This window comes from Podarcis filfolensis (assembly GCF_964270895.1).
Source record: "Podarcis filfolensis genome assembly, chromosome: 13".
NCBI classification, from domain to species: Eukaryota; Metazoa; Chordata; class Lepidosauria; order Squamata; family Lacertidae; genus Podarcis; species Podarcis filfolensis.
Genome location: NC_139615.1, coordinates 7036087 through 7062389, shown reverse-complemented (window position 1 = coordinate 7062389; position 26303 = coordinate 7036087). Strand labels below are relative to the sequence as shown.

The 26303-nt window shown below is 46.6% G+C and overlaps 1 protein-coding gene across 1 annotated transcript; it reads right to left on the bottom strand.

The window, feature by feature from the left end:
- Positions 1–476: 476 nt before the first annotated feature.
- MMP14 (matrix metallopeptidase 14) lies at positions 477–26076 on the bottom strand. Its single transcript, XM_083582024.1, has 10 exons — positions 25625–26076; positions 15917–16065; positions 12537–12659; positions 11334–11641; positions 8414–8575; positions 7726–7889; positions 6912–7050; positions 6380–6530; positions 4393–4508; positions 477–2838 (listed from the first exon to the last, which is right to left on the bottom strand). Exons 1-10 carry the CDS (start codon positions 25721–25723, stop codon positions 2516–2518), a joined length of 1734 nt encoding a protein of 577 aa, XP_083438150.1. The 5' UTR covers positions 25724–26076; the 3' UTR covers positions 477–2515.
- Positions 26077–26303: the final 227 nt, after the last annotated feature.

The following is a 26303-nucleotide window of genomic DNA, read 5'->3' as shown; positions in this document are numbered from 1 at the left end:
CATCCCAAACCTTCGGCCCTCCAGATGTTTTGGACTACAATTCCAATCATCCCTGACCACTGGTCTTGTTAGCTAGGGATCATGGGAGTTGTAGGCCAAAACATCTGGAGGGCCGCAGGTTGGGGATGCCTGCCCTATAGCATCTTGGGAAGTGTAGTTTGTTAAGGGTGCTGAAAGTTGTTAAGAGGAGAGCCCTATATCCCTCACAGAGCTACAGTTTTCAAGAGTTCCCTGGGAAAAGGGATTGATTGTTAAAACACTCTTGAGAAGCGTAGCTCTGCGATTATTCTTAGATTTGAACTTGGCTCTTAGCCCTTAATGGGCCAAACACATTGTGCATTTCTATATTAGCATTTCTTTGGGTCAATGAAAAGGAATGGCAAGCAAACTTTCCAGGAATGTGCAGAAATATCTCAGGAGTATTTAGATATTAATTCCCAAAAAAGAAATATAAATCACACTTTAATACAACATACTACTAAAAAGGAGGGGAAATTCCAGCATTTATTTTTTTCCAAAAAAAAAATCTCTGGTGATTATTTTTAATAACAAATTAGTCATGAACAAATTGTGTGGGGACAAAAATAAAATAAAATAAATGTTTGAAAACTCCCAGCATTTTGAGTCCATTTCCACCCAGAAATGGGGGTTTTTATTGCTAAACGTTAAAAGGAATAACAGATTTAAAACAGCCTACAGGCCCCAGCAATGTATGTTATATTCCCCTCCCAAAGAATGGGTGTTTATTAATAATAGCAAAATAATAATAACAATAAAGTGAAACAATAAACAATATTAAAAACCCTCCCACAAACCCAAATGTATCGTTAAACACAGTTTAATTCCGTTTGGAGACCATTTGAAAACACAAGACCCAGAATTCAGACACGCCCTCCCCCTCCCCAAATGGAAAATGGTCTGAATAGGAGAGAGTTTAGATACCTCGTTCCCGGCCTGCAGGATTTGGGGGTTCCATCTCCCACCCCTATTCTGATTTCCCCACCCTGTTAATGCACTATTTTAAACTTTCTTTTTTCAAAAAAGGCATTTCTATAGAATAATTAAAAAATTACATATTCAACAAACAAACAAAATTAAACGTTTTCCCTAAGAAAGGAGGATAAGGCAATTTGAGGCAGTTCTCTGGTGCAATAGGATTTTTTCTTCCACTCCCCCACCCCCCCTGTTTTTTGGAAATTGCTACTTTGCTTTGTTTGGTTTTTTTTTTTTAAGAATCCAGAATGGATTGGAAGTGACAACTGTAAACTTCATGCAGTTATAATCAGACATTGGAGTAAACATTTATGCAAAATCATTTGAACCATGCTGACCACCTCCATCCCATTCCACACCTCCTCCTCCATCTCCACCTCCAGACCGACCGCCACAACCACCCTTCCCTTTCCTCCTGCTCCCAAACTTGCCCCACTCTCTGTTGCATTCAGGGTACCAATGGCCAACTCCACCTCTGCTGCGTGGGAGACCTCCACTTTCCCAAGGTTTGGCCCTTTAAGATGCTTCCCCACCTCCAAAAGGTATGACCTGTCATGCCACGCCCCACATTTTAAACCCCGCCCCTTGTCTTCCACCAATGGCCCTCCCTGTTGGGTTATCTACATAAGCGCTTCTATTGGTCAGCCATGGCTCCTCCCTCCTTTTCAAGCCACGCCCAATGGAATGATAAAAGAGTTCCCTTTTTGGAATGCCGTGCTACGTTGCCCCGCCCCAAAATTCTGCAGCTTCCCTATTTCGTCTGCATAGCTCCGCCCACCACGAGGCTGAAACCTGCAACTCCCCTCCCATCACTCCTAATAGAGGGTACCCATCCTTCTGCCCATCATTCATTCCCATGTGACCCTGAAAGAAGGTTGAGGGCTGGGTGGCATTAACGACAGCAGATACTTGGGAGGGTCGCCGTGATAATTTAACCTCGATCCCACCCAAGGGATATCGCGGGGGGGGGAACTTTGGTGGGCGTTCACAGTGTGCCGTCTTATCCCCCTGCCTTGCAGGTTGGCAGGTCAAAGCAAAGTCTCCTTTTCCCAAGCGGAGGTCAAGGGGTGCACTGAGACGGGGGTCGGGCGGAGACTGAAACCAGCATGGGGGAAGAAGGTCCTCTTTTGCCTCCTCAAGTTACACTCAAGCATGCTCAGCGCACCCGCTGGGGGTGGAAGGGATGTGAAGAGACCGAGAAGGAGGAGAGGAGAGGAGAGGAAGGAGGGAGAACAGGACCAGGGGAAAGGATGCAGCAGGAGAAAATGGAAGTGGAGAAGAGGAGATCGGGACATGGCTTAAGGAAGTAGCACGCAAGGAGCAGTGGCAGAACGAAGGCAAGAAGAGGAACGCAGGGAGGACAAAATGGCGGCAGGGCAGCACCGGGGAAAGGCAGAGAAGGAAGAGTGTGGCGACTAGGGCAAAAGGGTTCACGAAAGAAGCACCGGAGGAGAGATGGTGGCCAAGGCAAGGGAGACAGGAGGGCCCTGGTGCTCCCAGCCCAGCGAGGGAGCTCGCCTTGTCACACCTTGTCCAGCAGGGAACGCTGGCAATACAGCAACCGTTTGGGCGTGCCGTAGCGCTTGAAGATGAACAGGGCGATCCCCAGGGCAAAGATGGTGAGCAGCAGGAGGATGGGCAACACCACAGCGGCTGCGTTCACCTCCCCTGCTTCCGCATTGTCCACCTCGATGATGATGACCTCCTCGCCATCTTCCTGGCGGTCGCCGCCCGAGCTGCATCCCATCCAGTCTCGGAGCACAGACTTGGGGTACCCTGGCTCTACCTTCAGCTTCTCGTTGTTGAACTTCCAGTAACGGTCTCCCTTGTAAAAGTAGGTGAAAACTATACGGGGGAGGAATAGGGGGTGGTCAAGAAACAGGGAAGAAAATGAGAGTCAGTTATAACAGCAAAGGAAAAAAATTATCCGCGCACAACAATGGGATCATTTCCAATAAAATAAAATTCGAGATGGGTTTTGTGAAATTCTGAATCCCACTTTTAAACTGTAAACCCATCTGAGGCAGAGATGTAGGATCTGTCTGGTGGCTATTTCAAAATTAATTTCAGTTTCAAGTTGAGGACCTTGTAAAGCACGTTTTATTTCGTGTGCCTATTTGGAATTCAAGTGATATCTGCCTGTGTTTTGCAGATTAAGCTTTGGAATCCAAATTCCATTTTCTGCCGCCCATTTTGAGTACATGTGGAGAATTCGTGGCCCTAATGTTCATTTCAGACCTTCCCTTTGGATTTTGACACCAATGTGTCAATAAAAAGGCATGTGTAAATTATAAAGGCAATGTTTTTTACATCTGAGACTTCTTTTGTGAGAAAAATGGTATTTCACAGTGAAGAGTTTCATTATTCTGAAATCAAAATGTTTTCTTTCTGAATCTTCACTTTCATTTCACGTTAGAAATTCGTAAAAATAACCTTTGGTTCCAGATAAAAAAAAAATTCGGCTGGGTTTCAATTCAAGCTATAATCACTTTTTAGGCATTTTACATTTCATTGTAGCAAAATGGCTTCCTGATCAGAGTTGGGAAGGGTAAAGCTTCCTTTAAAAAAATTTACATAATGAAAAATTAATGTTTTAATAAACGATTACCAGCTGCAACCTGATGAATCATTTTAGGAACACAACATTAACTCCACAATGGCGGTCAACGGTATCGCACCAGCCATCTTTCATGAAGGCTCAAACGATTATTAGTCATTAAAACGGGATGCCTTTTGAATGGCTGAGTGTGCAGGGGGTTGATTTTCACACAAGAAGCACCTGGCAGGCATTCTTTGCATAATCTATGCACCTAGATGCATTGCATTTCTTCAGGAGATTCCTGCGGCTGAGGGCAGGCTACCCTCTGTTAACATCAGGGGACAGGGCAGGCATCGCCTTCACTGCAACAGTGAGGAGAGGCAATATTGGACAAGGGCTGGGCCTACTCCCGTTGAAATCCCTCTCCCAGCCCCGATCCTCACTGGGTGACCCTTAGGCCAGCCCATGTCTCTCAGCCTCATCAGCCTCACAAGGATAGTTGTGAAGGGAAACCATGCACTCCCTTCATAATAAGCAATGAATGCATAGCGATGTCCTAGAGTGCAGCAATTCAACTTTTTCTGCATATCTGCAGTATGGTGGCTGCTGATTAAGCTCCCTGCTACAATGACTGCAGCTATTAGGTATCAAATCCTGACCATATCTGCACACCACCATCCAATTTTATTTGTGTGCATCCTGTTCACTCTTTCTTGGTCACAGAATGTTGGCAGCTGCTTCTTACATAAGTCAGTATCAGGTGGGCTGCATCCTTCCTAGCTTTGCGTTAGAAAGTGGAGCCTTTTCATCACCCCCTTTTCTTCCCACCCAATAGCCCCCCTCCACTCCCCCTTTCTCACCCTCATCGCTGCCCATAAAAGCCCCCCGGAGTGACTCAGGGATCCCTTCCCAGACAGAAATGTGCTTGGGGTAGCCGGGCTCGACCGTTCGGCTCTCTTCGTTGAAGCGGTAATATCTGAAGAATGAAAAAGAACGCCGTGTTAAAAAGACTGCAGAGCAGAAAGAGAAAAGTAATTGCTTCCCTCTTTGTAGCAAAACCCCCTGACGGGATGAGCAAGAAAGCTGCAGCAGCCGTGATCAAACCTCCCTCTGGTGGCCAGACAATGCCTTAAATTGGAATTCAAGATTGCATGATGTGGCTAAGAGGGCCTTTAGAAAGGGTTAGACCAAGGGTGGAAAACTCCCACCAGCCCTTCCAGCAAGCATGGCCAGTGCTCAGAAAATTGCAATCTAAGAATATCTGGAGTATCTCATGCCTGCAGTTGTTGGATCTTTGGTGTCAATGAGCAAGACAGGTAAAACGTCTGCAGTGTGCAGCCCAAACTAAATTTACTCAGAAGAACATCCCACTGCCTTGACTTGGGACTTTTTGCCCTGGGCAGTATTCTGAGGTCTGCAGGGCTACTAACTTGCACACAGCAAACTGGCAACCATAGCTGAAAAAGAGCTAAACCTTTAGGTTTAATAAGGAACCAGAAACACTTTTATGCTGGCCTATCTCTCAATGTGATCATGCAACACAGAGATTCTGAGAGCAGGTGCAGCGTTCAGCATCCTGACAATCTCAGTTGCTGTTCTTTTGAAATAAAAGCCAATCTCTTCACCCTCAAGAATGTGAAGACAGGCTTGGAAATGTGCAGGTGTTGACTGGTGAAATTACAGAACCCAGAAGGCAAGGACGAGGAAGATTCCTAGTTAGCTGGAGGAGCAGAATTTGCTTCCATGCCCTGATCTTCAGCTCTTTGCCTCCCCCCTGCAACTCACAGTAGCATATTGTTTGGAAGGGCTAAAGCTTGGTGGTACAACATCTGACTTGCATACAGAAGGGGTTCAATCTCTGGCAACTCCAAGCAGGGCTGCCTGAAACCTTAGAGAGCCGTTGTCAGTCAGTGAAGACAGTTCTGAACAAGATGGGCCCCCAATGGCCTAACTCAGTACTATGTCCACTTCCTATCCTCCTGTATCCATTTGCTTACACAAGCAGCCTGTTCTAGGGCTTGGGGTGCGTTGCAAAAAACCTTCCCAAAAAATATGCATTGAAAACAAAAAGGACTGCGTCCCCTGCCAGCTCAGAAAAAGGGTCTCACAATGACCACTCGCTTCCCCCAGAGACTTGGCTGGCAACCTGCTTCGCTCCGAGAAACTACAGCAATTCCCCTCCACTCTGCCCAGGGAAGCTGCCATTGCATGGCAACCCTCTCTGCCCAGGGCCTCCTGGACACAGCAATGAGATTCAGACACTCGTGCACAGAATGCTTCGAAAGACCATGATGGATAGGGGTGGGACCGCTGAGCAAAGGGGCTTGGCTGTGAGACCTCCAACCTCTTCCAACTCTGTTTTGGTCCCAAGGAGCCAGAGCAGATGTACGCAGGCAGAGTTTTGGGCCCAGGCTCGACACAGGTGTCCTGCGGCACAGTGGAGGGCCGCGGGAAGCTGACTGAAGTGGGATCCCAAGGTTGCCGCCAGCCTGTCTCGCCTGCCGAGCAGACAGGTGGAGCCTGAGTGCGGGTCCAGGGACATGAGAGATGGTGAAATGTGCCCAGGCAGGGCAAAGCCACAGGGATTTCTGCAGCAGTCCTGACGTGCAAATCACCCTTCTGACCTGGGTGCAGGGACAAAGGACTCATTGAACCACCCAGTGGTCTCTTCCCTCAAAACAGCCGGCGCTCGTTACCTAAATCCTCCCGCATTTTCATCTGACAAACAAATGACTAGAAGTCTTAAAGCTGAAACGATTTCAACCGTTCGCTGGATAAGAAGTCTGGTTTGCTGGGTGCGAAATGTGAGCTGCTTTAGTGGACCACAACAGCTTATCGGTAACTCACTTGTCTCCCCGGAAGAAGTAGGTTTTCCCACTCGGCATCCAGAAAAGAGCAGCGTCGATCCGGTCTGTGGGAAGCCCTCTGCCCAGCTCCTTGATGTGCTTCGGGTAGCCAGGTTCCAAGGTGGCCTCGTTGAAGACCCAATGCTTGTCCCCTGAAAGAAGGAAGGCCACCTGATTTCCCAAGATGCACCAGCAGCCTTAACCACATCTAGCATTCCCTAGACAGAGGACCAAACTTCCACCCCCCTCAAACACCACAAAGAATCACGGGGTGGGGCTTTGACCTGCAGGCCAAATTTAGCCCAGCATGGGTCCCAATTTGGCCTGCAAGGCTGTTTTCCCATGCAAGGGACTTTGGCAGGACAGTTGCACAGCCCACCTCAGCGATTAAAAGGTATATTAATCACAGTAATAAAAAAAGAATATTTGGGAAAGGGGGAATAATATATTTAGTTATGAAACATATTGGCATTCCACACCGAGTAAGACCTTGCTGCCTTCAAAAGCAAAAGAGTTTGTAACAGTCCACCAACCTTTAAAGAATACGAATTTGCCATCTTTCCTCTCATAGGCTGTGTTGATTGTTGAGGGGAGACCAACCCAGAACTGGCCGATAGGGAGAGGGTGCCCGTCCATCACTCGGTTGTTCCGGACTCGCCAAAACCATTTATCCTGGAAAGCAGTGAGTTTCCAAACGTGTCAAATGATGTAAAACAGTGTTTAAATTGCCCTGCATACTTAGATCGGTGGGTCCATGCGTGAGGATATTGATGCTAATGGGTGTTGCAATAATAGCTGGTGCTTGCACGCTTTTGCAATTCCACAGTCAGGCTGGGTTTGGGCTGACGCTGGTTACTAATGAAAGTTGATGTTGGGTACTGATTTCTACATTCTGACTATTAAATTAAAAAAATAAAACATTTTCAGCCCTTAAGGTTAAACAGACAAGCTTGAAAATACATAGCAAATATTAAGCCTGTGTTTGTGGAGATTCCACTTAGAATGTCAGTAGCTATCAAGGGAATGAGCACTAGAGGCCTACATACACCTTAGTCTGAAAACATGACTAATAGAGGCTTAATAAATTACACAAAAGAAGCAGATTTGCTAAATCTCCGTATTTCATATACAGGTTGCCGAGTTCAGGGTCGTCCCCCCCAAAAAAATCTTGTCACATAATGATGAATCTATCTCTTTTATGTAGCAAACATAAACCCAGATAATAGCATTTTCAGAGATGGCTCCAAAGCAGGGCTACCACCCTTCCTACAAACTCATAACCTCCCCTCTCTGCTTTGCACTCCCCACAACCTAAGGCTCTGATTATGCTACCCACACTGGGCTAACCTTGAAGACAAACATCTCGCCCCTTAGCACAGCGATGGTGTCAAATCTCCCGTCACAGATGTTGGGGCCGTACGTTGGGTTCTTGGGCGGCCGATCTGGGACTCGGGGCTTCATAGTGGTTCGAGGGATAGGCGGAGGTTTACTGGGGTGGCCGATTTCGGTTCCTGGAGACAAGGATGGAAAGGGTTAATAATCTCAAACCTTTGGGCGCAGGGTTAGACTCAGCTTTGTGTGCGAATAAAACATGCAATCAAAGTTCTAAGAAGTCAGGGTTACAGCGAAGAACTGGGGTGATATTAGTTTGGCCTGCGATTCCCCCCCCCCTTTTTTGAGGAATTTTTAGCCATAACAACTTAAAATCAAACCTCCATGTTCAAGGGCACTATTCCACCAATTACAAAATGGCAGGGGGCAAACAACAGAGATGAATGACTCCGTCGTGCTCTGGAGCATATCCCTGTTCCAAAGGAGGCAGCTAGCTGTCAGTGTAAAGTCAGAAAATCAGCTGAGTGGAACTGGAAGCAGAAAGCGTCAAAGCAGGCCAGGAAAACATGGCCGCCATTCCCTTGAAGCACTCTCTTAATTGGCCATGCTAAGGGAACAATTGACATGTGAGAGTGATATAAGAGTAGAAATGGAATCAGGCCAAGGGGTCAGAAGTCACAACGGAAGTTAAGAGGGGTCATACCATACAATTGCTGTATGCCACGCCGGTCATCTTCCGGCAACTCAAAGTTATCCGTTTCCATCCATTGGTAGAAGGGGGCCATGATGGCGGACGGGTCGTTCGAGTGCTCCAAACCCAGAGCGTGGCCCAGTTCGTGCACCGCAACCAGGAAAATGTCATTTCCTACAAGGAGGGAAGCAACGATTTACCAGCGTTCTTTGCAAATGGTTTGCCAGAGTCAACCATCCCCTCAAAATGAAGGACACTGAATGGTTAAAGGAGTGCAAAAATCTTGGCCAAGGGGAATTCAACACTACTTGGGTCAAGGATAGCTGGTCACGGGGCCATTCCTTCATGGATATCGGTTCTGATTGAACAAAGGATGAGCTCAGGAGAAAATAAGGAATTGGATACAGGGGGTTTCCTTCCTAAGAAGTCCTTCTGCTTTTGTCTAGAACTCACTTCATTATGAGATTTGGGGAACTAGAAAAAGGAAGTGATGTTCTGGCTGGTCTCGAGCCGATGAAGAGAGATGGGTTCCTTCTTCTCGCCAATTGTTACTCATAGTGACTCATTCCCACGCAAGGGTTCATCAGTCACGTCTGCCACCATCTACGCTTCTTCTTCCTGACATTTTATCTTCCCCACCCCACCCCAAAGTCCGTCCAGTACCTTAAACTTCCACTCACCTTAATTTTTATAGACGCGGAGAAAGCCTTTGACAACATTTCTTGGAAATTTATGAAGGGGAATTTAAAAGAAATGGGAGTGGGACGGGGGTTTGAGAACGGGATTGAGGCAATATACTCAGAACAAAAGGCTAAACTGATAGTTAACAATGTGGTTACAGAAGAGTTTAAAATTGAAAAAGGTACACGACAAGGCTGCCCGATTTCCCCATTACTGTTTATTTCGGTTCTGGAAGTGCTCCTGAATATGATTAGGGGGGACCGGTTGGTGGAAGGGATTCAGGTCGGAGCGAAACAATATAAACTTAAAGCTTTTGCAGATGACCTAGTTCTGACATTACAGGAGCCGGAGTCTAGTTTGAAAAGAGTACTACAACTGATTCAAAACTTTGGTCGAGTGGCAGGATTTAAGTTAAATAAGCAAAAAACTAAAGTTTTGGGGAAAAACGTGACAGATATTGAGTTGGAACAGCTTCAGAAAGAGACAGAACTAAATGTGGTTAAAAAAGTTAAATACCTAGGGGTAAATATAACAGCAAAAAATCTGAGTTTATTTAAAGATAATTATGAAAAATGTTGGTCAGAGATTAAGAGAGACTTGGATAGTTGGTCAAGACTAAAACTTTCTTTGTTAGGCCGAATAGCTGCCATCAAGATGAATGTATTGCCAAAAATGTTATTTTTGTTTCAGACACTGCAGATTGTAGACAAGACAGAGTGCTTCCGGAAGTGGCAGAAAGATATTTCTAAATTTGTCTGGCAGGGCAAAAAGCCCAGAATCAAATTTAAAATATTAACAGATGCGAAAGAAAGAGGGGGCTTTGCCCTGCCAGATTTAAAGTTGTATTATGAAGCTGCAGCTTTCTGCTGGTTAAAAGATTGGTTACTTCTTGAAGATACGGATGTTTTGGATTTGGAAGGTTTTAATAATGCGTTTGGATGGCATGCATATTTATGGTATGATAAAGCTAAGATAAATAAGGCCTTCAAGAACCATATTGTCAGAAAATCAGTCTTTAATGTCTGGACAAAATATAAAGACTTACTGGAGAATAAAACTCCGAGGTGGCTGTCACCCCTGGAGGCTAAGGCTCGGAAAAGAGCCAATATGGAGGCCAACTGGCCAAAATATTGGGAGATAATAGAAAAGGATGGTGACAACTGGAAATTGCAGAGTTTAGAAAAGATGAGAGACAAAGTGCGAGACTGGTTACACTATGCTCAGATTAAAGAAGTGTTTAAAAATGACAAAAAGCTAGGATTCCAAGTGGAAAAGTCAAAGTTAGAAACTGAACTGTTAGAACCTAAGACTAAGGTACTTTCAAGAATGTATAACTTGCTGCTGAAATGGAACACACATGACGAAATGGTAAAATCAACAATGATAAAATGGGCGCAGGATATTGGGTATAATATTATGTTTGAAGATTGGGAAAGGTTGTGGACCTCTGGGCTGAACTTCACTGCATGTAATGCGTTGAAGGAAAATGTGATGAAAATGATGTATAGATGGTACATGACCCCTGTTAAACTGGCTAAAATATACCATTCGTCTGATAGCAAATGTTGGAAATGTAAGGAAAATGAAGGAACATTTTTTCACCTCTGGTGGACCTGCCCTAGAGTGAAGGCCTTTTGGGAGAAGATATATAATGAATTAAAAAAGGTGTTTAAATACACCTTCACTAAGAAATCAGAGGCCTTTCTCCTGGGTATTGTCGGCCAGAGTGTGTTAAAAGAGGACAGAACATTCTTTTTGTACGCAACAACAGCAGCAAGAATATTAATTGCCAAGAATTGGAAAACTCAGGAGCTACCCACTGTGGAAGAATGGCAGATGCAACTGATGGACTATATGCAATTAGCCGAGATGACCGGCAGAATTCGAGACCAGGGAGAAGAAAGGATGGAAGAAGACTGGAGGAAATTTAAGATTTATTTACAAAAATATTGTAATTTGGCTGAGTGCTGAATTGGATGCCAGTGCAGACAATTGTCTACCATTAAATTAGATTTAAGGTTGAATTATATGTCAAACCAAATTAAGATTACTAATTAAGATGAATTAAATGATAATTTGTTTGAAACTAATTTAATAATGATGTAAGTGTATGCGGGAGGTGTGGGGGAGTCCCATGTAACAATTGAGAGATGTTAAATGGACAATGATAAGTGCTTATCTAATATATGCTCTATTTGAAAACTTTAATAAATATATTATAAAAAAAAAAAAAAAATAAACTTCCACTCACCACTAAGGTCATCGCTGCGGGACGTCCAGGGCTCCGCAGCGTCGAAGTGAGTGTCACCACCGATGTGGGGCCCAGGGAAGTAGGCGTGGGCCAAGAAGCCTCCTTCGCCATCAAAAGGGGTGCTGTCGCCGTGGAAGCCTTCGGCAAAGAAGATCATGATGTCGGCCTGCGGCTGGCGGCCCTCCCGCACGTCCGAGTAGGAAACCTCGCGGAAGCGCAGTGGCGTTACAGACTGCCACACGCTGAAGGCGCGTCGGATTGCGGTGAAAGTGGCATGCTCTCCTACCTTGGGTGTGTAGTTCTGAATGCTGGAACGGAAGCAGAAGTTGAAATCCCAAGGGTTTTGGAAAGGCCTGTCCTGATACCTCAACCATCTCAGGCATGTAGGCCTCTGAACCTGCGTTGCTTCCACAAAGGGATCACTTAGACATCCCTCTCAGGATCCCTAGATACCTCCTAATCAATCATCCCTGGCCAACCAGCTTCAGATTTCCTTTTGTCCGGCTAAAATGACCTTCCAAGCTTTCCCTCCTTTCTCAGTCACGCACCCCATTTAGCTGCTTCCCCCTCTTAAGATGGCTCTTCAGGCAGGACAATGGTGCCAAAAGCTTGTTATGACTTCTGCCCTTCCTCTGACAGCCACTTTGGAAAACTTTCAGGGAAAGCACTGAAAAATAGGGTGGAAGAAATCTGCTCTGTTGCCTGGAAACCTGAGAATCTTGATTTGTAGCGCAAAACGTGTTGGCTTATTCGGACCATCAGATTTCTTCCTATCTTAAGTGTTTAGTTTGAGCAAATGATGCTTGCTAGAATACATGTGGGGCACTCAAAAATGAAGCTGCAGAGCAAGAAATTGAGAGTGGGGCTTGAGGAGTCAGACTTTGCCTTCCATGTAGCTCCCAGGTCTTTCTCAAGAGGCCACTATGCTGCCTTTTTACTCATGCTTTTTGCCTCATTGTCTCATCTCCTAAAAGTTCCCCCCTTTGAAGTCCCACGTTGATTTCAACATCAGGACGACACGAAATGTGTATAAAAATAACCCCATATTTGCATTTTCTTCTGGTAACAAGTCAGAATTCTGCCCCCCGTAATTCTATATCGTCTGCTTTTCTTCTGACAGATCCATCCCCACAGCTAATTCTCCTTTCCCACAGATCAGCCCTTCGACTCCCTGCCCCACACCATCTCCTCTGCCAACCTCACCAAAAAGTAAGATCGTAGTGCGACCACTTCAGCCCTTGGATGGCGTAGCGCCTGCGCCGGACATTGGCCTTGATCTCCGCTCCAAATTTATCTGGGACGCCGCAGCGGGGCCTCTTCATAGCCCTAGAAGAAGGAAGACGCATTTAAGGTTCCAGCTGCCCTTGAGAAACACATTTCTATCTCACCAAAGTCTCTGTAGGTTGACCTCCCCATGTTAGCCATGCGGACAACCCGCCCGGGCCCAGCAACTTGTCATGAGGTCCGTCTCTCTTCATGCGCCACCTCTGAGAGAGGAGGACAATGTGGGAAAAGCTTTTTCAATGATCACTCCCCGATTGTGGAATTGTGGAAAACCTGGCACCACTACTGCCAGCTTTCAGTTGCCAGGCTAAGTCATTCCTGTTTACCCTGGGTTCTTTCTTGGAATCATACTACTGTATGATTTCCGGCCTGTCTGTGGTGTTAATCATTTAGTAGGCTGGGGTAGCATGTGTCCTTCGTATAGGGTCAGTATTGTTGGAGAAGCGCTTTCAGCAAAAAAATAATAATTGTATTTTATTGACGCATTTGCTTTAAAAAGTTCGAAGTGTTTGCATATTTTATGGACTGCTTTGAGACTTACTTTTTAGAAAGCATGAGATAAACTGTGATTGATGATGCCTTGACATCTGGCCAGCATTTATCGCTGCTTCTGTCGGAATAGTTATTTACATTCTAGCCGTTTTGAAACTGTCGTTTGCCAAGGTGCACACTAAGTCATTCTTTGCCAATTCCACAATTCCCTCCCTTCCTCCACACCCACAATTCTGACTCCCTCTGCCTAGCATAAGAAGCCTTTCTGGGATGCTTTCGGCACGGGGATAAGGAAACCAGTAGCACCACCCCACCAAATTTGTTGGACTCCAAGCCCCATCATCCCTGATCAACCCTCTCGCCCAGCCCTTCCCCATATCATCACTAAGCCAGAACAGAAAAGCAAATAACATGTTTTAAAGGGTTTCTCTTGCCCCACTCTTCCTTTTTGCAAAGGAACTCCAAACCAGCTTTCCACAGCTCTGGATGTCTTGGACTACAAATCCCATCATCCAGCGTGCGCATGGAGTTCTTACACTGGTTTATCAGCTTTATATAGGCCAAGGGGTGCCAATTTGCTGCCGGTCACCTAGCTCTATATGCCAAACATAGTGGAGATGTGCAAGACTTTTCCCTTTCCCAATCTTTGTTGACCAAGGCAGAGAAGACACCAGGCCTGCCACCTTCAGCTTGGCCATAGCTTGCTGGGCTGGCAGTAGCAAGGCTGGCAAAAGCGAGACAAGGCCAGCTTCAGGCAGTGCACATCTCTGCTTGTAGGCAGCAGACGTTCATGCCAGGACTCAAGATGGAGCCTGGCTGAGGATTTGCAGGGGAGGAGAGCAGAGGGCAGTCCTGGCACACCTAAACAGCCGTGGCAAATAAAATTGCTCTTTCGGCTGGAGTGTGCAATTATGTGACAGGCAAGTGCTGGCCCTAGACTAAACTGGGTTGGGGGGAGCTTAGAAAGAGGGAGCAGAGAGGGGATGGAGAGGGGAAAGGTAAACACTCGTAAAAAAAATGTTAATTAAATATTTTGCAAGCTTATAGTTTAGGAACCACTTAATGTGCTTTAAAGGACGATGTTGCACATTGCAGTTGGCAACTACGCACTGCCACCACGAAAGATGAGCCCCCACCCCACAGAAAGAGAGTTCATAATCAAGGGGGGGCAGAAGTACATACATTTGCCCCCCCCCCACTGCAAAATTTGTAGATCTGGCACTAGAAGACCCACCATTTCCCACCCGGAAGCTGCTTCTGAGTCCTGTTTAAAATTCTCCTCCTCCTCCTCTGTTCTTTGTACCCTCGCCAAGCTCTTGTGGTGTGGAGTTCCACTGGTCAGCCCTAACTCCACCAGACACTGCTTGCTCTGTATGCAATACGAGGGCCACCCCTGGGACAGGATGCTGCTCAGCCGTTCTGCCTGCTTGCCAGCGCTGGGAACTGGAAGCCAGCCACCCAGCCACAACCACAGTCCCAGCCTTTCTCTTGGTTACATCATGGCCCTTTTAGGTGGTTTCATAATATCGTGTTCCCACCACCAGCGTTTTGAGAAATGCCGTGCGGCATTTTGGAAAAACTGCCCATAGTCCTTCAAATCTTTGGAAGTCTGGATAGGAGAAGTTTTCTGAATGCAGGAAGCACCTCACAAGGGACAAATCTCAGCTCCTGGACTGGTGGTCTTGCCTGTCCTGAGTTCGAGATTTATCATCTATGAGGTGCTCCTTGAATTCAGAAAAGTTCTCCTATCCAGTAGAGCTTTATCAAGGCTGGGTGTCACCAACCGTGTACCCCAAATGAGGAAGGCCTCACAGTTGTCCTCTCCCTCAATTCTCCTCTTTACCCAACTTAGGCCGGCAGACAACCAAGGCACACAGTTGCCGACCACACGCTCATTTCAAAATGGCTGAAGAACAGTCACTGAAGGTCGCCATGATAGGACCTGTGAGAAATATACCCCATTTGCTTGACTGATGCTTGGTTTCAGTACTTAGGGATACAATTTCCCTCTGATACTGTTTCCCAGTAAAGCAAAACAGTTTTGTTTATTTACCCCCACTCCATGACTAAAAGACCCCACGTACCAAAAGCACTGCAGTTGCCACAGCACCTCAGTGAACCATGTAAATACAATCCGGTTTTTTGGACATGGTTTGCAATAAATCACTATTGTTATTATTATTATTATTACTATTTACTGCTACACCTTAAAACTGGGGTCCCAAATGATTTGGGGCCTGGGGCACATTTGGAACCCCAAAAACTGTTGTAGGGGAGCCTCAAAAGCACACATTTCCCATAAGAAAAACTGGCAATGCTCAGAAACCCCTCGAGAAAGAAGGCAAAACAGCTACAAACACCCCAAAATGAATGAAAACACAGACAAAAAAAAGCAGGCAGCAGCCTTCTCTAGAAACATGCAACTCTCCCAGCCGAACAAACCCCCACACCACCCAAAAAAAAAAGTTTAAAAAATAAATTATTGGGAGGGCGAAGGGCGTTATTGCCTTCAAAAGGGCATGGGTCTAAAATAGATTTTTAAAAGGGGTCTTCTCTTGTAGGTAGGTGTGAAGCGAAGTTTCCTAGGCTTTTATCAGTGAAAACAGAGAAGAGTCGCCACTGGATTTTGAAAGGGAGAATTCGTCACACCAAGGGCCATGGTGGCAGAGCCTGAGCACTGCAACGTAGGCGTCCGCAAGGCCCCCTGCCTGACACCCTGGAGAGCTGCTGCCAGCCAGTGTAGGCAATGCTGAACTGAGTAGACCCAGGAAGGAAGTGAGGAGCGGCAGCAGGAGGAGGGAACTCACTTCATGGTCTCGGAGTCCGCCGTGCCCGTCACCTGAAGGCCGTAGAACCGCTGCATGGCCGAAATGGCGGCCGTGAGCGACTGCGGGGAGCGCTGAGTGTGCGTCCGAAGGTCTCCGGGGGGCAGGTAGCCATACTGCTGCAGCCAGGCCTGGGGGGAGAAAGGAGAAGGGTGTGAGAAGCACAGATGTCAGGAAGGACAAGCAGTGGTCGAAATTCCCCAGGCACGTTTTGCTTATTTATTGCAGTTATATCCCAACTTTTTCTCCAAGGAGTACATGGTTAACCCCCCTCCTCAGTTAATCCTGACAACAACCTTGTGAGGTAGGTTAAGGGGCTGTGACTGGCCCAGTGACCTTCATGGCCGAGTGGGGATTTGAACCCCGATCTCCCAGTTCCTTTTTTTTATATATATGAATATTTATTAAGTTTTCCAATTTTATATAAATACAAAAAGAAAAAGAAAAAGAAAAATATTAAAAACAAGTCAATTTCAATAACAGTTTTTCAATAACATGATTCTTTGACTTCCTCATACCTCCCCTTCTTGTTTTCTAATTCAACTTGTTAATCCAGCAAATTCTAATCTCTTACCCGATCTCCCAGTTCCTAGCCTGACACTCTTAATGGCTCCAGCCCGCTGGCTTCCTGGAGCCCTTCTGCAATGGGGCACCTCTATAAATTAAGTAGGTAAATAAAACATGGGGAAAGCCAAATGTCACTTAGAAAAGGATCTGAAATATTTTCTTTGAAGCTTGAACCTGTTTTATTCTGGGTTGTTTTATTCGACGTTTCAATGAGCTGGAAACCAATATTTGAGATTGTTTCTTTAAAATATAAAGCAGTATAGAAATGAAATGAATAATAATCATAACAACGACAACAATAAATTCTACCGCAAAAAAGGCGCCTAGACATTGCATTGCGGTGACCAGGTTTAAGGTGCCATTTGGTGATTAGCTTATATATATCGAGTTTGGTCACAAGCGCACTTGTGAAGCAAGAATCACTGCAATGGGCGCACAACCCAAAAAATGCAGAATGGAAGACTGAGCCACGGCAAATTGTTTCAGGATTTTTTCTTTCCTCTGTCTATTTCTACCTATAGGCTTCATTCTCACTAAGATGGTCAAACCTGTGTCTGGACTGTGCCACCTCAATCTGCCGGGGGGGCTCACCCGATTTAAAACAAAAGCCCTTCAGGCAGAAGATGAGCACGGCAAAGAATATTAGAGCAGCCGCCTCTCTGATGTGCTGATATTTTATGCAGGGGGGTTATTTTCATATGGACAGGCGTTTGGGCCTACGTGCCCACCCCTTCGACCATCTGAAGTGGTACAGCCCAGTCTTGGCTCACCGCTTTGGTGAGAGCTCGGCCACAGAATCATAGGGTTCGAAGGAACCAGACACAGATAGAGGCCAACCCCTGGCCTCAGAACAAGGTTTTCCACAAATCCCAGCCCTTCTCCTGCTAGCTCCACTCGCCGCATGCAGGCACGCTCTGGATAGCTCAAGAAAAACAAAATAGCTGGCTGCCAGGAGTGACGGTGGATCAAACAAACTGGGCTGGGGTGCCTGTGGCCTTTAAGACCTTTTGCAGGACTACATCTCCCATCATCCTTAGCCATTGGCCACACTGGATGGGGTTGATGGGAGTTGGAGTGCAGCAATGTCCAGAGGGCCAAAGCTCTGACGTAAAAAGTTCAGGAACCTCTAGATTATGAATCCATTTACAAAGGACTTGGAGAATGGGGCACGGGGTTCCCCACTATTGTGATTCTGTGTTTCTTCTATCCCAGTGGTAGGGAAGATTTGGCTCCTTCAGATGTTGCCGGACTACAACTCCCATCCCCCCTGCCCACTGGTCATGCTCATTGGGGATGATGGGAATTGTAGTCTATCAACGCCCAGAGGGCCACATGTCCCCCGCCCCTGATACTGTCAGCTCTGCCATACTATCCATGGCAAAGACCCACTGCCCAATAATTGCTGGTATCAATCCCACTCAGTGCTTCCATCTTTCAGCATATTCCCGTCTATCTGTCCTTCCCACACTCCTCCCTACATATCAATCCATTTGTGTGTTCTCTGTTGCCTGCTTTGAGGTAGGGCATCTTTTATAAAGGACACCCATCAACTATCAACCTTCCCCTCCACATACACCTATCCACCTACATAATTGTTTTGCAGTTTCGTTTTTACAATCCAGCAGTATATCAAATTTATGAACTAAACAAATAAAGTTCACAGTGCATTCCTTCTGTTTCCATATATATATATATATATATAGTTTATTCTGGGGTATGAGGACCTGTTTAGTCCTTTGGATGCCGTCGGACTCCAACTCCCATCAGCATGGTCAATAGCCAAGGATCATGGGAGCTGTAGTCCAACAACACCTGACTGGCCCCAGCATCCTCAGTCCTGATCTATTGACTCCATCTTTCTTTCCTTTCTCTGTCCATCCACTTTTCCTCCCCAATCGCTGCCCATCCACGACTAATTCCCATACATTCAACTCATCTTTCTGTCCATCTGCCAATCTGTTAAAAGTATGCTGTGAGCCCAAAGCATCTACTGATTCAGGAGCTGACACATTGTGCCTCTGCGTGATCGCCTTGCCCTCCTTCCCATCGTTCTTCCCTGGATGAAAGGTAATAGTGACGAACAGGGCATGAAAAATTCATTCCATTGCTCCCAATACAAAGAACCACTGATCTCAAGAGGAGTCATACCCAGAACAGTGACTCATACAAAGGCACAACAGGGGAGGAATATTAAATATATTTTGAAAATTAAAGTGCACTTTGGGGAGCCGTGTAAGAGGGTTGGAAGTTTGGGAAACCCTGAAATACTCCGAAAATAACACCTTCTCCTTGTTCTGCCTGTCCGTCTGACCAGCTTTCGCCTTCAGATCAGTCAGTAAAGCAGGAGACTCTTAAAATCAGGGTTGTGGGTTCGAGCCCACACTGGGCAAAAGATTCCTAACTCTACAGTTCTGTGATGATTGTGGCTGGTGCTAAGGGGAACTTATCCCACACTCTGCCCCCTGCCCAGTTCAGTCAGGGGAACATCAAATGCAACCTTAAGTTCCATGAATTTCAGTGGGATTTATTAAGCGCTTCCTTCACTTATCAGTTGCTTTGTGTGTCAGCTCCTGCCAGGCACACAGGCCTTGTGGCTGTCTCAGTTCCTCCCCCCTCACCGCCCCACTGCTCCCCTTCCATTGATCTTTACAGTGAATCACTCTGTCTGCAGCCATTTTCAGGCATGGTGACCCTTGGTAAAGCAGGCTGGGCAAGGCTCTCCTCAGATCTAAGACGCCTGGGATCAGATCTTCAGATGCTGGTCTCTGCAATGCTTTTGGGGTAAAGGGAGCTGTTCTTGTGGCGAGACTGGAATTGAGCAGCATGAAAAGAACAGAGCAGGAAGAAGAAGGGGAAGGGGGGGTCATCTCTACAAGGAACTGTGGTTCAGGATTGACACTCATTATAGATCATCTCCTTGCGTAACATCAGGTGATTCAAAAGGGATGTTGCTCAGAGGGAAAAACCCAGGAAACAAGCAGCAAATGAAGACAAGAGAGAAGAGCTGGGGAAAGGAGAAGAGTTAACCCTTTGTGATGCGATAGGTTTTGCAAGGGCGATTCTCCCACCCCCTCAAAATGCAACTGCATGGCCGGATAATTCAACAGGGCCTTCTAGCCTGTCAATCCATTTCCTGACAGAGCCAACCCCAAAAGAACGTCCTGAGACATAAGCAGGGCAGGTCTTTCCTGATATCTATCCCTAGAGCCTGTTCTTTACTCAGAGGTAGACTGCTCCTGCACATGGAAGTGTCATTTAGCTACAGAGAGAAATGTTTCTCCCTCTCTTGGAAGAGAGAACTCAGGGGCACCGCGTGAAAAATCCACTGAGAGGGCAGACACTGCAACTTGCAAATTTTTCAGCAGTGAGGCATGGCAATGGCCAGCTTGGCTGGGAGGGCATCAGAGGGGCAGTCATCCACATTCCCAGAGGGAGAGAGAGGTCTGTCTGTGATTATTGGCCTTGACAAATGAAATACTGTAGAACCTCCAGGCCTAGTAACAGTGTACCTCTCTCAATGCCAGTTGCTGGAAGGGCACAAATACAGGAGAGGGCTATTCTTGTTTACACACACTGCTCAAGAGTTTCCTGGCCACCCCTAGAAAGAGGATGCTGGATGAGATCAACTCTTGGCCTGATCCAGCAGGGCTCTTCTTCTATTCTGGTGTTCTTATCATGGCTGGTAGCCATTGACAGCCCTGTCCTTGGAACACCCTAATTTTGGCTTTTCATACAGTGGATGATACAACACAGCTGCTGCCCCTCTTTATGCAAGTTTTATTTTTAATAGCTGTCAAACAATCCAAGAGGGGGTTTTTTTTAGCTGATTAATCACCTGCCTTTTAACCAATTCATCAGCTGATTAAAGCCCACTGGGGAGAGTTATTAGGTTGTCGTTTTTATTTTGATTTTATATTTTGATTTTGTTCTGTGAACTGCCCTGAGACCTCCTGGTATAAGGAGGTATAAAAATTCAATACATAATAATAATAACAGCACACTGACCCGGCTTAGCCATGGTTTAGTGTGAATGAATAAACATGCAGGTTTCCTGGATAGGAAATTGTGACCACTTCTCCTCCTGCGCTGCTGTTTGCTAAGCCATGGTTTGGCTTAGCATGCTGTCTGAACATGGCCTTTTGAGCTGCAACCAAGGTTTGTTCTATGGTTTTACCATTCATACTTTGTCCGGAGTATGATAAACCAACCACAAGTCTGGGATCAGACATAACACTGTGCCAAACCATAGCTTCACTCACAACAGCAGCAGCTGGGCCAGAGAAGGAACAAAACAGCCACAACCTAGGAATCTGTTTGCTCTTTCCCACTTAAACCATGGATTGGGGCTTAGCGCTTTGGGTACGCTGAGCCAGTGAGATGCACTTTGAAGTAAACACACACACGACTGCACTAAGTTTTAAGAAACTTAGAAACTTAGGTTGGTTTGACAGTTGTGGGCTTTCTTCAACAGCAGTAGCCTGGCCACCCTGATCTCTAGCACCCTCCATCTTGGACTACTATAATGTGCTATGCATGGGGCTGCCCTTGAATACAGTTCAGAACCTTCCCCTAATACAGAATTCACCTGCTAGCAATCTACATGGTTTATCTAGAGACATACGACATCAACTCTGAAGGAACTACGCTGGCTCCCTATTCACCAGATATGATAAGCCATCTTCAAATATCTCAAGGGCTGTCACCTGGAAGAGGGGACACGCTTGTTTTCTCCTGCTCTGGAGGGTAGGATTCGAACCAATGACTTGAAATTACAAGAAAGGAGATTCCGACTCAACATCAGGAAGAACTTTCTGGCCATAAGAGCTGTTTGGCAATGGAACGGTCTCCCTTCGGAGGTTGTGGACTCTCCTTTCTTAGAGGTTTTCAGGCAGAGGTTGGATGGCCATCTGTCATGGATGCTTTAGATGAGATTCCTGCATTGCAGGGGGTTGGACTGGATGACCCTTGGGGTCCCTTCCAACTCTACAATTCTATGATTCTACCACAGAGACCAGTTCAGGGCGATGCTGCCCTAAATGAACCTTCAGCAGCCTGGTGCTTGCACTCTCCTGGTTCTGCACTCTCCATCACCCTTTAGCCCCAGCCAGCACGACGATGGGAATTGTACTCCAAAACACTTGGGAGGACACAAAGTTAGCGACGTCTGCTGTATAAGAGCCTGGGGTTCAAATATCTGCAGGAGTGCCTCCTCTTGTGCCAAGCTGCTTGAGCTCTTAACATCACCAGAGGAGATCCTTTTCCATGCTCCACAAAAGGAGAAGAATACTATGCATGCACAATCTTATATGTGCTCACTCAGAAGTAAGGTGGTATAGTGGTTAGAGCGTTGGACTAGGGCCTGGGAGACCAAGGTTCAATTCCCCCCTCAGTCTTGGAGCTCGCTGGGTGAGCTTGGGCCGGTCACTGTCTCTTAGCCTAAAGTACCTCCCAGGATAAAATGAGGAAGGGGGAAAACCATGCTACCTTGAGGAAAGGTGTGATATAAATCTAATAAATAATCAAAACAAGTATTTGATGGGGCTCGCTCCTAGTAAGTGTGCTTAGACTTGCAGCCTAAACCTTTTCCTGATATATTTGGCCTTACTTATGAGAGTTAAGTCAAGTAAGTGGGCACAGGGAAATGTGGACTTTAGGGTCAAAGTGAGCAGCAATGTATACATTTCAGACTCTATACATAAAGGCCTTGTGTGCGTGTTTTTTTCCAGAAACACACCCCCTTAAGGCAAAGATTTAAAAAAAGAACTTGGAGCAGGCCCAGGTGATGATGTCAAGAAGCCTGACAAATTTCGACACCCTCGGGCGTTGCCAATTATTTTCTTGCCTTCCTATCCGTCCATGACGTTCCCCCCCCCCCAATTTCCCTTGCTCTACTCGCCAACGTTGGGTATAAAAAAAGACCCCGTGCCCCCGCTTTTTTCCGCTTGCTCTCCCTTCGCACTCCCTCTTGCCTCCCTTCCCTCGCTTCGGGATGGAGCGGTCCCTAAAAAAAGTCACCGTGTCTCATCCCTGAAGCCTCAAAAATATCCCTTGGAAGAGAAAGAGACACAAACAACCCACAGCCCACGCAGCCTTTGGGTACAGTAACCGTCCTGCCCTCCTTCTTCGTTTCATCCTAGGCCAGAGCCTTCCTTAGAGTGAATTCCCCAGCCATCCCCAGGCCTTCGCTCTTGTCCGAGCAAACTTGCAAACTTCCTCGAGGGTTCAGACAAGGCCCTCTTTTGTCTCGTCCCTCCCCACATCCTCATTCCTGGCATTCAGACCCCAGTGGCTTAAGGTCACAGCCGCCAACCCCCTTTCAGAGCTGGTACCGCCACTTCGCTGAACTATTCTTTCCTCTGCCTTCCTATGCTGGGTCCATTTCCTTTTCTTCTTGTTATTATTTTTTTTCCAATTGTAAAATTGGCTGAGAACACCCACATGAAAAGCTGCCCTTTTCCTGCCTGGGTTCTTTCCCCATATTCCTCTCTCTCTCTCTGCATTCATTTTTTCTCCCAAACTTATCACAATTAGGTTACAAGATAAAAAAACATCCTTTCAGTTGCATCTTCTGCCAGTGGATGTCCACCACCATCATTCTAGCCCTCATTGATCCCCAAGTCCTTCACAGCTCTTTCTTGCAAACCAGCCACCAAGGCCACAGACTTCTTTGTTCCTCTGAGGACATTTCAGGACTTGATTCGGCTCCTTCCCCCGAACATAAAATATTCCCAGCTACCACAAAAAGTGTGTGTGTGTGTGTTTCGGCAGCAAAAGTTGCTTGGATCGGCAATAAAAGCAAGGAACAAAAAGAAGAGAAAGAAAGGAACTGGAACAATAACAGACACGCCGTCAAAAGCCAAGGAAAAGTTGGAAGGAGACCAAGGTGGTTTGTTTGGGGTTTTTTTTTCCTTCAAGGATTGCGTAACTGAGAGCAGTGTGATCAAGAAAGAGGGAAGGAAGATGGAAGAATGATGGATGGGGAGCCTGAGATATGTATGGCTAAATGGAGAAATATGGACGAGAGATGTTCAATGGGTGACAGAGAGATGGCAGACTAAGAAGTAGATAAGATTAGATGATTGATGGGCAGGTGGAAGCTTTTTTTAAAGGGAGTTGAAAGTGGTTTGAGACAGACTTCACTCTCTCTGGTGTATACACATAATTCTTTTGTCTGGCTGAGTGAGGCAAAAAAAAGAATGAAAAGGGATGATGAGTGTGACTACCACAAGTAACAATCCCTCTTTCAGGCTCCCTTCAAAACAGTGGATGGAGAGAGAGATATAAGCGGACAAGCAGACGGATAGATATGGGAAGCTAGGGAGGGAGTTTGAGAACAAAGTGGGCACAGGAAAAGGGTCACAATGAAAGAGGGAATTATCTGCTTGTTGAGAATGGTGAAGGCTCAGAAGCAAGGAATGAATTGTGACTTAACATTACTTGATTTATAAAGGAGCAGGGAGCCAGTTCAAATAACAGAAAGGAAGGAAGAGATTACATGACAATCTGATGGACTGTTGCAAGCTGCCTCGAGGGTGTCTGGGTGGAAATGGTGGTGTGTGAACCCAGTACATAAATGCAAATAAATAAAACTTTAAAAGTACATAAACAAAGGGGTAGGGAAGGGAAGGGAACAGGCAAGCTGGATTTCCATCCACTTTAGGGAAGTTTAAGCTGCAATATTTCTCCAAAAGGAAGAGAAAAGGTTGTGAAAGAGAATAAAGGCCTTAAAACGAAGGGATTTTGGTAGACATCAATTTGGGGGGGGGGGGCAGAAGGCATGAAAGTGTTTAAGCTGACGGGCAAAATCAAGGAAGAAAGGGAGCTTGCATCAAAGGGACAGCCATCCAAAACTGGAACACGAAAGCGCAGGGAAGTGAGGGAATGGGGAAGGTTGGCAAAAGAACGAATGGAACAGAAAATGCCTTGGCATAGAAAACACCATCTCTCCGTCCAGCTGCAGAACACATCCAAGAAAAGAGGGGAGGGGTGAACACAAAGGATGGTAAAAGAAAAAGCAAGGGAGGAGTAGATGGAAAGAACAGCTGGAGAAGGAATGTGAATAAAAGAATAGGAGCAAAGGTGATGGGAAGTTTGGCAGAAGGGCGATACAGGAAGGAAAATTCAGAACGTGCCTGACTCGTGAAGGGGCGTCTCAAGAAGAAGAAAAGGGGGAAAGATCAGGAGTGATTGGGAAAGGCCATACTGACCACCAGGGAAGGGTGGATGTCAGAAGCTTCCTAAAGGAGGAGTGCTGTGGAAGGCAGAACACATACAAAGGAATTTGCAAAAAGGAAGGCAGAAATATTAAACTGCAAACAGCAATCGAGCAAAGGGGGGAAATCAATATATAAGCCCAGTCAATGGGAAGAGGTGAAGGCTCTGTCATTGGAGAGATGGACGAATCCTGTTTAGATGGAGGTTGATATATAAGTGGAGAATAATGTGTGCCAGGCTGAAAGCGAATGAGTGTGGCAGAGGCCGAGGGAAAGAGAGAGCAAAGGAGAGATACAGGGAATGGAGCCATCTCTGCAGCAGACAAGTGGAGACAAGAAAATCGAAGAATGGAGCATTTAAGAGAACTTAGCAGGAGGGGAAGGCACAGAAGGAAGGAATGAGAAACCTGGGCTGGCAGAGGAGTGCAGAATGCAAACGAGGTAAAGAGAGAGAGAGAGGTGAAAGAAGAGTGAAACAAGGGGGAAGTCTACTGCGGGAGCAAGAGAATGAGAGAGCGAGGCAGAGGGCAGGAAAAAGGGAGTGCAGAAAGCCAGCAAGTGAAGGGGTGGAAATAAGGGGGAGATCTTCTCCAATGGGTCTCATTCATAGCAAAAAATAATAATAATGAAGGTTCCCCGGAACAAAAGCGCACCAAGCGGGAACGTGGGAGGAATGAACTGTCCGGTAAGGAAAAGAAAAGGAGGGGGGGGAAACGTAAGGGAGGAGGAAAGCAGAGAGCAAAGGAGTGGGGAAGGCAGGCGAGTGGAGGGATGCAAGGGAAGGAACGGAGAAACAGGTCGGGCAAAGGAAAGCCTGGGAGATTAAGAGAGAAAGAGGAGGGAGGCACGGAGGAAAGCTGGCCAGGAGGAGCTGGCATTACCTCCCTCGATTTTGCAGGAGGACACTCACCTCGGGGCTGAAGCGGGAGGTGGAGGATCCGCGGGGCAGGAGGGCGCTCAAGGCCACGGCGAGGGGCAGCAGCCGGAGGAGGGCGAGCCACGGACACATGTTGCTTCTCCCCCCGAGTGTGGCGCTCTGTGGCGATCCCACTCACCCGAAAGCCTTTTTTTTTCTCTCCCCTTCTCCCGTCGTGCAAAAAAGAAAAAAGTTGCTGGTGTCGAGTTTCTCTGCCCCTCCCTCTCTCTCCTCTCCCCTCCTCGCACTGCTTTCCCTCGCTCCCTCCTTCCGCCCCGTCTCTCCCCCTCGCCCAAAGTGGAGACGTGGTCGGGCGCGGGGTCTGGCTCCAATTAGAGGGTTGCGAGGTGGATGGAGAGAGAGAGAGAGAGACTCCCCTCGGAGGGGAGAAGATGGGAGGAGGGAGGGAGGGAGGAGGAAAAGAAAGAAAGGAGAGGAAGAAAGGCAGGGAGCCTCCAGTCTTGCATGCGCCTGGGAGGCAGCAAAGCCTATTGAGCTCAACTTCTGAGCAGAGGATCTCTGCACATGCGGCCGAAATGCATGCATGCTCTTTCCCGCTTCTACTACCTCTCTTTTCCCATCCCCTGATTCTTCCTTTAACGCCGTTAAAGTTCGGGGCAGGAACTTAATGTGACTTAATGTGACTGCAGCGACTTCTACTGCATGCATATGC

Excerpts from the sequence above, each read along its gene's own strand:
- MMP14 (XM_083582024.1), bottom strand. The coding sequence starts at position 25,723 with ATGTGTCCGTGGCTCGCCCTCCTCCGGCTGCTGCCCCTCGCCGTGGCC. Across the intron at positions 7,051-7,725 it reads GCGAGATGTTTGTCTTCAAG|GATAAATGGTTTTGGCGAGT; the intron begins GTTAGCCCAGTG and ends ACTGCTTTCCAG. Across the intron at positions 4,509-6,379 it reads TACTTCTTCCGGGGAGACAA|ATATTACCGCTTCAACGAAG; the intron begins GTGAGTTACCGA and ends TTCATTCTTCAG.